Source organism: Ptychodera flava (assembly GCF_041260155.1).
Source record: "Ptychodera flava strain L36383 chromosome 3 unlocalized genomic scaffold, AS_Pfla_20210202 Scaffold_25__1_contigs__length_14229661_pilon, whole genome shotgun sequence".
NCBI lineage: Eukaryota > Metazoa > Hemichordata > Enteropneusta > Ptychoderidae > Ptychodera > Ptychodera flava.
The window spans coordinates 51579-65226 of record NW_027248279.1 but is presented as its reverse complement, the minus strand read 5'-3'; the positions used below and the strand labels follow the sequence as shown (position 1 = coordinate 65226).

Sequence of the window (13648 nt, the reverse complement as noted above, 5' to 3'; positions counted from 1 at the left end):
ACGAGCACAGCTAGCCGAAGTTATTTCTTTCTCTTTTACGGCATACGCAGAGGTCTACACTGTACACCATTCAACGATTAAGATCGAATATTAAAATAATCCATAAAATATATATAAATCTATGCGCAGGTAAACAGGTCTAGTACCTAGTTCATGTGACAAACTCACTGTGAAAAATGCTCAGGGTCATGATAATTTCGAGAAATTGAAAATATGAAATATGTTGATTATCGATGATTATTTTGGTATTTTTCTTAAAAAAAGGTCTGCTTTTATTAATATAATTCTTATTATATGAGAAATGGGTGCGCAAACCTGACATTGGGGCCAATTTACATATTTGTATTTTGTGAGGTAAACAAATGTATATAATTCAGCAAGTTTGAGTCATAAAAAAAGTTTGTGTCCAAAGATTTTTTGAAATGTTATGCAAATTACCTGTCACGTGATAGTTGTGTAAACAATGGTGACACTATGATAACCAAAATGTTCCTCTATAATTAGGCTTTCCGAAAATATATAATTTACGGGGGTTCTGAGCTTATTAAACACTAGAGAATTCTTAGTTTATAAAAGTCAATTTCTTGTCTTGGAACCTTCAGCATTTGACAGTCATAAAAAAGTCGTGTCCTGAACGACAGTTACGCTTGATTTGCAAAGTTCAGGGAATGCCTTTGAGGTTTCAACACAAGAAATTGACCATTTTATCTAACAATTCTCTAGTGGTTAATAAGCTCAAAACCATCGTAAATTGTACATATTGTGAAAGCCTAGATGTACAGGAACATTTTGGTAACAACAGTGGCACCATTGTTTACATAACGATCACGTGACCGGTACATTGCATAACCTTTGAAAAATCGGTTTTCCCTATGTTTTGCTCAATACTTAAATATATCTGACTCAAACATGCTGAAATGCACGCTGTCACAACGTTCTTCCAAAAAATGTCTCAGATATTTTTATATCTTGCTTATTTTTTTTTGGAGCACAATTTTAAAGAAATCAACTGTGATTAAATTCACCGCTCTTGAAGTTTTTCTGGCATAAAAATTGTTTATGAAGGTTTAAAAAAATTATGAGACATGCTTTGGAAGATCCGTTTGACAGCGTACACTCACACAAATTTCAGCCAATTGTCGGAAAGATTTTAAACAAAATATAGGGAAAACAGATTTTTGAAATGTTATGCAAATTATCTTTCACGTGATAGTTGTGTAAACAATGGTGACACTATGATAACCAAAATGTTCCTCTATATCTAGGCTTTCCGAAAATATATAATTTGCGGGGGTTCTTAGCTTATTAAACACTAGAGAATTGTTAAAATGTCAATTTCTTGTCTTGGAACCTTAAGCATTTGACTTTAAATATCCTAACTTGACAAGGGTGAACAAAGAACACGACACAAAAACCTACATGAGTTGGTTTTCACAGAAAAAAATACAAACGATACGAAGGAATTTAAGGCATGCTACTCAGGAAGCCGGATTTCTCTTAAAAGATGGTAATCAATAACAGCAGGAATACTCTGTTTGACAGTCAATGCCAATATAACACTCAGTACCGTCGAAAATAGACCCAAATGCTACCCAATTTGCATATGCAGTTGTATACAAAGATGAATTTTCAAATATGAAATCTACTTCCCCTTTCTACAACAAACAAAAGCAGTATAATCGACTCACGCTTCGGGGACAAGAAGTTGTCCACCTACTTTAGGGGCACAAGCCCAGGCATATTCTGTAATCGCGAAATCTTTATTGAAAATGTTTTGACTCTTAGAGATGTGGCCTGTAGCAGCAATTTACCCAAGGCTTTGTATCGTTCGACGCCATAACTGTTTTGAGAAAACTGCCATGCACAAATATAAAGGATAATTGCAAAGTCGATTTACTTCAATATTTTTCACATCACTGACCTTGTACAGGATCGGCGACATTCAAATACAAATAACCTTCATCCTTTTCCAGCGTATGCTCTTCTTGGACCTCACACCAATATCTTCCTTCGTCGTCAAATGAGGTGTTACTTATTTTAAAGATATTCCGTCGATAACGAACAGCGCTCATATCCGTCTCTAACCCACACAATGTCTCCGTTAGACTCAATAATTTTCAAGCGATCCGTTGGTTCGTGTCCTTATGCCATGCCACAAGATATAGTTCAATACCCTCGGTATAGCTGCACTCCAGTATAGCAGTATCCCCCTCTTTAACAGTAACGTCGCCACCTATGGTTAAGCTCCCAGTAGAGAGTGTGGCTGTCAAGAAAAATCGAATTTCTCTATAGAACAGTTGACATGTAAAAGAAACATGACAGCTTTTCCCAACACAGATTTAGACGTGGTGGGTATTGCCTATTTGGGCTCAATCGGCCATACCCACCACGTCTATTACAATTCATGAGTTTATTTTTCTTGTTTAAGCACACTTTTTTATGGATTTGAAATCTGGGGATGGGCTGTTACATCAGGCAGTGAATTTATACTACGCTTTTTTATTTTTTGGAAAACAGTTTAAGATTCCGAATAAAGCAAGACAATTTTTTTGTTTTCACAAATTTCCCTTCAAATACAACACTAACATTCATCAAACAGGAAAAACTATGCAGACCTAGCAACGCCGTACGTTTTGTAACGACATTCGAAACACAGTGAGCAGATAATGACGAAGTACAGTACAAAAAGCTTGCCGTTTACTAAGGAGGTACTAGCTCCGCTCTAGCTGGTTCAATGATCGTAGCGAGCGACTAACCATTGAGGTTGAAGAGAACTCTTTCACCTTCACGGACTAACGTACGCGTGGTCGAAAAATAAAACTACTGAGGATACTTCTACTATTTACCTAAAGTAATTTTTTTGGCATGCATGTATAACCAATACGGCCTACGGCCGGTACAAGACTGTTCGGCTATGACTACGCCGTAGCCGTATTATACATAGCCCTGCCAGGCAGAGTGGACGAGCGCGCGTGTAGACGCCGGAGTACAGTAGCCAAGGCCCTTCTTTTATTGTACATGTAATCTTTGGTCCTGGCAAAATTTAAAGCCACCTAAGTCTGTGTACGGTGTTTTGTGTTCGTCCACCATGTGTTCCTCCATTGTGGTGAAGGGTAACGTAATGTACACAGAGATCCACTCAGCATCGTACCCATGGTGCACCAGCTACGTTGACAGTAGCCCACGGTTACTGGAAAACACCGAGAGTAGCCTAACCTGATCTTTCCAACGTAAACGTCTTTATTTTTCTGGAGTATACAGCAATGTTGCTTTCCCTACACTACAATCATTTAATAAAGGTGATCTAGAGGGCTTGAACAGCAAATTTTGACTAACCATGCTCAAGATCATGGGAAAATGTACTAAAGTGTGCGATAGATATCACTATAGGAAAAAATTGCGAGACTGGAACAAGAAGTGACGCTTTCTCGCAATTGGTGAAAATGTCTTGTTAGTCTTACCGCTGTAGGTGAGAATTAAATAAAATTCTCACCAGTAAATAAGCTGCTAGAAATGCACTCTTTTGTGAGAATAACGTATGATAACAGATTCTCACTGGTGAGACTGGAAATTCTCACCAAACACGGTGAAAATGGTAATCACTAATGAGAATCAACCAGACTCACCATTCACTGGTGAGAATCAAGCACACTCGCTGTTCATTAGACGGTGAGAATCAGCCAGACTCGCTGTTCACTGTTCACCAGTGAACATCGAGTCTGGTTGATTTTCACCTATGAACGGAGAGTCTGCTTGATTTTCACCAGTGAATGGTGAGTCTGGTTGATTCTCACTAGTGATTACCATTTTCACCGTGTTTGGTGATAATTTCACTAATTGCTAGAAAGTGTCACTTTCCTCGCTCCAGTCTCCCAATTCTTTCCTATAATGATATATTGACGAGACAAACACTGAGAACAGTAGAATAAAGAGAGGTATGACTGATCACACCTGTTCAGTTTCTGTGTGGGAAAAGTTGGAATGATACGTGTTATGTCCTACCCTAAGTCTTCAAAGTGACTGAACACTAATACGCGCGTCATGTATCAAATAATGGCCTGAATTTACCTGCTAATACACAGCGTATCATACAGGCACAAATGAAAAACAGAAGAAAATACACTTACGAAATATCAGGAGAATAACGACGTATGTAAACCTTCTGCTCATTGTTGCTTCCATTTTGATAACGTGAGACTTATCATGTAGAGCTTAAACCTTGTTGTATATGACGTTAATTTGTTAAATATTAATACATTAACTGAATCTATTCACTGTATAATATAACACAACGAGAAATGGCGGTGGCCTCACTTATGGCAGCGGTCTAGTCGGATTTGCGAGAATGGGACCATTTGTTTATGTTTATGCACTCCTGATGCACTTTTTGTTGACGTGTGCGGATTTTTTTCATAGTTGCAATACTGTTATTTTCGCTTATATTCCTTTTCTATCACTTTAAACCACATATTTCACAACGTGTTCTATACTTCAATCTTCAGATAATTTTATCCTGTGTTTAATTAATAAACGCCAATTTTGGTCTTTAGATGCACATAAGGAGTCCCTCTGTGAAGCGAACGTGTATACTGACTCAGATATTGTACGATCTCTGACGGGTTTGGAGACTATATTGCACTGTGCGTACACCACCAGCTGCGATGAACAGACGCTATATTGGTTTAAAGGCAAACTTGGAGAAGGAGAGCAACGAATTTTGACCGAAAGAAACGGTAACGTAGAAACGAGGAAGATATATACGGTTTAGTTGGACAGGCAAGTCTTCAGATTCACGCAGTTAGCAGAAGTGATCAGTCGATATCACCTGTCAGGTCTCGTCTTTTGGTGCTGATGATGGAATTGTGGAGGTGGATTTGACAGTAACAGGTAATTGCAATAGAATTAGTTGCCAATATTTTCTATTGATGTATGTCACCAACTGATGAATCAACATGATAGGGATTTACTGTTGAGTATTTTAAAAAATAGAGTTTCCATCAACACGATGGAACTAATTTGGGATAACTGGATCTTCATACTTTTCAATTTTCTCAAAAGCGTTAGATGCCGTATAGCTGAACAGTGCAATATAATTAATTACTCATAAACACAAGTAACTTAGAAAGAAAAGTAGATGAGGAGACATTTGCAGATTAAATCGACATTTCTTCACCATCCAATTATCCCAAATTAGTTCCAATCGTGTTCATCGTAGACTTCCAGAATTGGATGAGGCATTCTATCATAGGAATATTCAAGTGAAATGACATTACTAACACATTATTTGTCGTTGACATCCACAGATCGGTTAAACCGAAAATCAACTCATTGGCGCTAAATCCGACCGTCGCAATCGAAAACGAGGACGTTACTATCAAGTGCAATTCTATGGACTGCCACCACCGACGTACAGCTGGTTATTGAATGACTCGCCTTTACCTGATGAAGAACGCTATCAACTTCAGAAAGTGACAGTAAAATTACCATCACAAACGTCAAAGGATCAGATCATATGTCAATTTATAAATGCATAGGAACTAATGATTATGGATCGGAGACAGATCAGTTCAAATTGAAGTACATTGTAAGTAGATTCTGATTCGCTGCATTTGATTATAGTGCTCCTAGACAAACTTACAATATTTTACAGATTTCAATATTGGAATAAACCAAGTACTTTTGATTTTTGCCTGTATGATCGTAAATATCATTTTGTACAGCGTAGTGTCGGCAGTACATTTTTCGAATGACATTTAATGATTGATATGGTTTCCTTCATTTGTATGCATCAAGACCAACCAAATGTTCCATGGCCATTATGCAAAAATGATTCAAGTGCCACTGGGAACTTTTTACAAGCTGGAGACGAAATGACAATAATTTGTGAAACAGAAGGCGGAAACCCATTACCAACGTTGACATGGTTCAATGGAAGTCATGAATCAAGGGGACTACATTGCTGATTCAGAGTGTGATTGGGATTGTATTGCTACCAATACTTACACATGGACACTGCAAAAATACGACAATGGCATCACATGTACGTGTGAAGGGCATCACCAAGAGACGCAAAATCAAGGAAACTGTAAGGTTGGACCGTTTGATATAAAATGTGAGTCAAGTAGAATACAATTCATTTTGCATTTTCAAGTGATACACAAAAATAAACATATACCGATATACTATTTTTGTGACATGTAACATTTTGTTTTGAAATTTGTGTGATTTTAACCTGACAAGCCTATATCAACCGTGCATAAAGACCTCCTTTTCCTGAAATGAAATGATTAGCAAAACTGTTATTACCTGATTAAACTATTTACACAAATCATATCATAGATTGCATCTATTTTATTCTTGCTCACACACATTTAACAATTAACTGTCATATGGAAAATCATTATCAGAGACAGAAATGGACAAGTTTTTACAATTCGTGTCTATTTCTAGATAGCCCAGACGAGCCAGTTTGTAGTGACAATGCAGCGAATAACCTATCTTACAAGGAAGGTGTCCGTGTTTTTATATCATGTGAGTCAATGGATGGTAATCCATCAGCTACACTTGTGTGGTTCAACGAAACTGATCAACAGGAGTTGGTCAAAATTTCACCAGATCCGGAAGACAGTGGGAGCATCAAACTCAAATACGATTGGAAATTACAAGAGCCGATAACCAAGGAGAATTTCGATGCGAAGCGACAAATATTGTTCAGCTATCACCACTAAATTGTTCTCATGGACCATTAATGTTCACTGTAGGTAAACATCTAAATTCAATAGCTCCTTTGAACTGTTTGCAAAGCTAACCGCACACATCCGTTGCTTATACGATCATTTATTGACTTTATATATCACGACCTATGTGTAGGCCACATCTATAATGAACAAATTGTATTTCCGTCATCGAAGACATGTTTTGTTAAAGAATGTCAGATGTGACACACATCCGGTATCGTCAGATGTCGGCTGTTGGAAAGCAGATACGGAATAATGTCAGATGTAAATACCGTATCATTCAAAATCAATTTAGTTTGGCTATCAAAAGACTGCCCTTAACTTGACCTGACAAATTAATGATATGTGGACCGCTGGAGCTCAAAATGTATGTACCATCAAACGCACATTTTTTTTAGTTTCAATGAATTTGTGAAGACGGGTATATCGGGCAAATGTTAATAATGATAACATTGTAGCCTCCTGTCATACGAATCATTGCGTCAATGACTAATAACGATCTTAACATGACCTGTCCTCATTGTTGATGTTTGTCAACGTTTATCTTATGTTAGTTTCCCTTATGTAGGTTTGTTAAGGAAAGGAAAGCCAATAAAAAATCTTTATTCACACCGGTCAATAGTCCTGATAAAAGTAAATATGCAATTAAAACATTATTTTACATAAAATTTAACAATATACTATTCGGCAAAAGCTAAATACGGCCAACCAAAAATTGACGATTAGGTTAATGGTAGCCATTCCAATGTTTGCTAATGACGCGGTTGTTGTTGACACAAACGAAATAACTATTCAATTTGTACATGCGACTGTTGAGTATCTGGTCGAGTTTTGTATTAGAGAGGCATGTAATGCATTAATGATTTCTCCTCTGAATTTAAAGTTCCCCCACATCAGGTTACAGCAACAGGATCTCAAGGTCCGAAGAAAGCTGGAGAACTGTGGACACTGACTGTGAAACAGAGAGTAGTAACCCTGCAGCGGTTATACAATGGATCAAGAATGGCCAAGCCGTCGAAGGAGAGCGCATTGCAAATAACACTAAAGAAGAACAAACGGGTGAATTTTCATGGGACGATTTTTATACAAACTTCACAACTAGAGTTGTATGCAGATGATAATAAAGCTGACTACTTTTGTCACGCTATGGCTTCCGATTGTGAAGTTACATCGGATGTTATGATCATTGAAGTATACTGTAAGTTCCTATATCATATTACATATCTGTGCACACCGGAAATAAATATTCGATAAGTAATGCCATTTATAGTTTGATATTTGTACAACGTTGTACATATAACCGTACATGCAACAGATAATCTATTTTCAGGTGAACAAGTCTACTATGAAATGCTTTCAATAAAAACACAATTGGAACTAATTTAAGATAATCGGATAATGAAGAAATGTCTATTTGACCTACAAATGCAAGTTCATTTCGTTTTTCTTTTTAAGATGCATATTTGTTTTTTGAGCAAATTTGTAAAATCGCAACTTTCCGGTATAGGGCAGCTAACATTTTTGAGAAATTTTAAATATGAAAATCCAGTTATCCCAAATTAGTTCCAATCGTGTTAATTACTTTACAGTATTGGTTACTTTGACAAATTATGTAGGCTAAGCAGTTACGTTATGCTTCATAGTAAAATTAATTAACGCAGTAACAATATCATCCTGTCGATAAACCTTCAAACGTTCACATTTTTGTTCTGGTAATTGTATTTGACTGTATGCCTACTCTGGCTAAAATCACTGCCAGGCAATTCTCACAACGACTGAGAACTATGTAACAGAATGCGACGATGACATTTCTTTTGAAAAAAAATTAAATTAGCCAGTCTCAGAAAAAAAACCCAAAACACAATTGTGTGTTACAATTGTAGTCATTCAGACATATAGTACGTATAATATGTCTTTTCATAACAGTACTTATACGTTTCCTACGTTTCAGTTCCACCGTATGATAACGAAGGCTGTGAAACAACTGTCACTGGTTATAATGGTCCTATTCTAGAAGGTGACAATCTGAATCTCGCCTGCTCTTCATGCAGCAGCAACCCTGCCGCTGACCTTACTTGGTATCGTGATGAAGAATAGTAACAAAAGGCCTTGGCTCACTCGTACATAGAGATGATATCCATAACGGCCAAAATTCATCACAGGGGAGTGGTGATAGAAATATCACACGCGGATCACGATGCAGGGTATTATTGTGAAGCACATAACTCTTATTTTGAAGACAGCTTTTATAAATCAAACACAGTTCAACTTGATGTGTATTGTAAGTAGAAGCTGGATTCTTATTCTGTACACTGCAATAAAAACCCAATAATACTTACTGTATTAGCATTGATTAATGTCTGTATTTTAGCTGAAAAGTGCATATACAGATGAATAACAGTCAAGAATCCATTTTTTGTATTCAGCAAGCCTGTATTCATGTGGATTCATGTGAATTCACATTTATTATACTATAATACAGGCAAGTTATTAATGTGAATTTATCTGAATTATTTGGGGTTTTCATGCAGTTGGTATTTCCCTATCCTTGCTAGTATATAACACAGGATAATTCAGTCCCAAAGCCGAAATTCCCAGTATGCGTAACATCGTTCAATGTCTTGGGTCAAATAGATTGCTGAACGATACATCGTCATCACATTGATTGAGACGATTTTATTAGAGTAAATGATATATGATTTTGGCTTTCATAGGACTGTTACTTCTTAATTCAGATGTACCATTCGCTCTTAATGAAGATACTAACTCTTACTTGAATATACGAGAAGGAGTCAGTGCCGAAATTGTGTGTGAAATAAATAGTAACCTGACGTCAACATAACTTGGTACGGATTCAACAACACTGTCTTAAACACCAGTAATGGATTCACAGTGTATGAATGGCGAGAATCTACTGTACGAACAAGTGTTTTAGAAATATTTAATGTAACTGAAGATGACGGTGGTGTTTACATATGCAGTGCATCGAAGAAGTCGGAAATGCTGAGTTTTCTATAACGCTTGAAGTGGCAGGTATGTTTACTTGTTTTAGAATGTTCCTGCACCTAATGTGCAAATACAGAACACAATTATCATTTACTTCACGAATCTCGAACGAAAATCGACGAATAGTGTTTTTGAACCAAAACGACGAGTGCCTTATGATAAATGGCTATAATTTAAAAAGGCGGTATCATTAACGATATCACAAGGTGTGTGATTAAGACAGGAAAACCCTGGTTTCAATGGAATTTTTCACTCAGGTTTCACAGTGATTTAGGTGTTGACCCACTTATTTCATTCGCTAAAATGTTTACGTGTAGAGACATCTCGATGGTGAGACAAAAATAAAATAATGTCGCTTTTTATTATAAGTTTGATTAGTTAAAGGTACATGTAACAGCAATTACATGATCGATATCTCATTGAAATTGGATAGCTAGGCATGGCATCTTAAAATACCTACAGTAAATAAGAAAACGTAAATGGGTTCTTAGATCTGTTAGTTTTATTTTTGAGCGCATTCTTTGGCTGCTACACTATTCTTTACACCTGAATTTGAAAATCGACAATTCAGATAAACCTTTGATGAATACTGCCAGAGGTTTTAATGAATTTGAAACCGAAATGATTCGACAATCGACATCATTCCTTATACAAGATTAGTGTCATTGGTCTCACTAGTTGCAATAAATTTACATTGAAACACGTGTAATCTTTAATGCTATACTCTTCCAAGCGGTGTGTAATTGTCATGATACTGCAACGATAATATCACTTGTCGACGCTTAGAACATTCACTGATTAAATGTTTACGGTATTCGATCCTGACACACAATATAGTTTCAGAACTTCACACTTTCAGATTCAAAATTTCAAAGCTGTCTATCTTTATTTCTACTTCGTTACAGTGCAGCCCCCTGAACCCGTGGAATCAGTCTCAGGTTGCTCTTGTTGGCGGTATATAGTTAGTACATTGATTATCTTATTGGCTGTTGTAGTGGTTTTGTTATCGATTTTGAATTTCAGACAATGGAATTCAAACAAGGACAAAGATCCAGGTACATATCTGTCTTAGTATTATTAATTCTTTGTGTCTGTTATTGCTAAAATAACAATCCCATCACGAATCATCTCCTAAATGCAACCTTCTTTCATTATTTTAACAGGTTTAATCAAGAATATGAGGTAAACCGCCATTTGTCTTGATATTTAACATTTATCACAAAACCTTCATATCATATACTGTTTGTATTGCATTATCAAACTGATGCACAGCAGTTCAAATAATGTAGACATTTCTCCCAACTGGAAAGATGTACGCATTGCTGATGTATAAAGTATTTGTAATTTATTAGATTTATTTTATTTTTGGCAATTAACTAACAGACATATCGGCCAGTGAAATGATCATAGCAAAAAAATAGGAACGACTGTTCAATGTAATTATTTTGTTTCTACCTCGTACAAAGCAACATTTTAACCATGATATTCGATCTCAAAAATACAGTCATTTTTTCTTCTTCAGCTCATGGAAGATAACAATTATCAGGGATTATCAGCACCCGTGGTTACAAACAGTTCCTTTGATACTAATGATGCAGGTGAATATTGTTTGTCATAAATAATACGCAGATAATTATACTGCAGAAAATCCTTAGGTATATATATATATATATATATATATATATATATATATATATATATATATATATATATATATATATATATATATATATAATATATATATATACTCTCTGTGAAGTTCAGATGTTCATAAAGCCTTATGGTGATAACGGAGGGCACATTGTATATATATATATATATATATATATATATATATATATATATATAATATATATATATATATATATATATATATATATATAATCCCATGGTATTTTTCTGTGTTTGACGTCATCGTATACGAGTGTTTTTTGCGGAGCCGTACAACTTCGAGCCGAAATGCATAAGTTGTCAGGCTTCCTATATTTCACGGTAGATGGATCAAAATTATCGTAACAAATTGCATGAATTTCGTCGCGATTTGTGTTTTACTTACGCGGATTACTTTCATTTAAAGAATAAAGCGGCCCGTCACGCAGGAGACACTTAAATTTAATCAAGCTGAAATTTGCTATCTTCACCAACCAGACATACGGATTCGGCCACGTGAACCTGTCAATCATTGTCTCGCGCTGTGCCGATGCCAAGGCAAGTCGGCCATCGGTACGGTGGACATAACTTTCATCGGGCTAGCGACGGATAGCCATAGTATTCAGAGTTATTCAGAATATTTACAAATAGATTTATGAAGTAAATGCAACGACACGATCGAAACAGTAATTCTCATTCTCAGAGATGCCGTGGCTTTCAAAATATCACACAAGTTTACGACCTTTGCGAGCGCGAAAGATTCTGTCGATGACACACTCATTGCATGTCTGTGCCCACAACGTTGCCGTCACCGGTCTCTGCCGTGTCACTTTCGTCAACTCGTTAATCCCGATCTCGGTCATCAATGTTTTCGTCTTAGGACTTTGATGTTTGCAGTGACATATATCTCGTCCATGGATACATCCTAATTTTGTGACGGAAATTCTGTTTTGAGTGTTGTCTGAGTCAACTTTCGAAGTACATGGGATTCCACAGCGCTGCACACAGCTCGACAGCTTATGTCTCCGCTACAGCTTATGCCGCGCTGCAAGTTTGATTCCGAGCCGATTCTGAGCGAGACTTTACGGATTTTTTGTGTGATGAAGGAAATTATCGTTGTTTGTCGAATGACTTTAGGCTTGTGCCTCCTATGTCGCTTTCCCGAAGATTATACTATACTCATAGTTATTCGTTTGAGGTGTAGGTTTCGGTTTTATCGCCAACCGGGATCGCCAGGTACGACGTCCACATGACTCGACTGGAGCCGAGACGTTACTGAGCCATTAAAATAACGACCGTCGGTATCTCCATTCGATTCTCGGGAAAAGCTATAGTTTTAGCGACTCGAAATCTCGTGGACAATATGCCTTCTATGTTTCCATGTCTGCATTTATCGGGTCACCTTTTGTAAAAATAACGTTCGAGCTAGCACGGCATCGATCACAACAAATCTGTTCGTGTCGCGACGCCTGCATGTACATGATGTATGAACGGTACCATGCAAGAAAAAAGTTCGGTTGATGACGTACAACAGGGGTAATTCGGATTTCTTATCCGTCCTGTTCTACGTCACACAGGTGGGAATTCGGGCCAGTTCATGTGATATATATATATATATATATATATATATATATATATAGATATATAATATATATAATATATATATATATATATATATATATATATATATTATTATATATTTGCATATATTTCATTGAGAAACTAAGAGGCTCTGTTTTGAAATTATATATCAAATTTCACTGCCTTCATTCGCATCGTTTAACTTGATGACAGAGGTAAAATAGAGAAAGTTTTGCAGATATTTACATTTTTGACAAAACTGACACAAAATAAACTATTTCTATTGTCTTCAGCAGAGACAATTTTCTGTTAAAGTAAATAACAACGGATTGTAAAGAAAAGTTTTGTCGCACTTCATTAATTCTTCTATTTGCCTCCTAGGAAACATGGACAAGCTGAACCGCGGTATCGGAGATGGAAAGAAAAATGCAATGTGTATGCAGTTTCCAGTGAACTGACGAAGGTAATCATTTAATTCTCTCCGTACCCTTTTAAAGCGCAGCGGTGTCGCGCTACGCTGCGCTTGCGTGATTTTTTTGTTGATAAACATAAATTTTTGTAAACATAAGTCTTCTCAACTTCAATAGGAGTGAGATGGGAGCAGTCCCCCACTTTGTAAGGCCTTTGTAACAGAAGCTCAGCATCATGCAATAGTAAAATGTTAAGATCGGAAA

General features: G+C 36.5%; 1 protein-coding gene and 2 long non-coding RNA genes across 6 annotated transcripts in view; 2 read left to right on the top strand and 1 right to left on the bottom strand.

Moving 5' to 3' along the window:
- The window catches only part of LOC139125234 (cell adhesion molecule 1-like), a 35270-nt gene that overhangs the window by 3995 nt on the left and 17627 nt on the right, over nt 1-13648 (bottom strand). For 2 of the 4 annotated variants that reach the window (XR_011550163.1, XM_070691331.1), the window contains exons 1-2: nt 4128-4234; nt 1922-2263 (exon numbers count right to left, since the gene is read on the bottom strand). Coding sequence is in view for 3 of the 4 variants with exons in the window: in XM_070691331.1 (XP_070547432.1) it covers nt 1922-2072 (151 nt within the window). In the remaining variant the exon portion in view is untranslated. Of the gene's footprint in view, nt 1-1921; nt 2264-4127; nt 4235-13648 lie in introns of those variants that run through there. The other 2 variants (XM_070691332.1, XM_070691333.1) reach the window with 1 other exon arrangement.
- LOC139125239 (uncharacterized) lies at nt 5312-6750 on the top strand. Its single transcript, XR_011550166.1, has 3 exons — nt 5312-5584; nt 5794-6112; nt 6451-6750. It is a non-coding gene; the product is annotated as an uncharacterized lncRNA (long non-coding RNA).
- On the top strand, nt 7627-9711 carry LOC139125300 (uncharacterized). Its single transcript, XR_011550187.1, has 3 exons — nt 7627-7935; nt 8689-9018; nt 9473-9711. It is a non-coding gene; the product is annotated as an uncharacterized lncRNA (long non-coding RNA).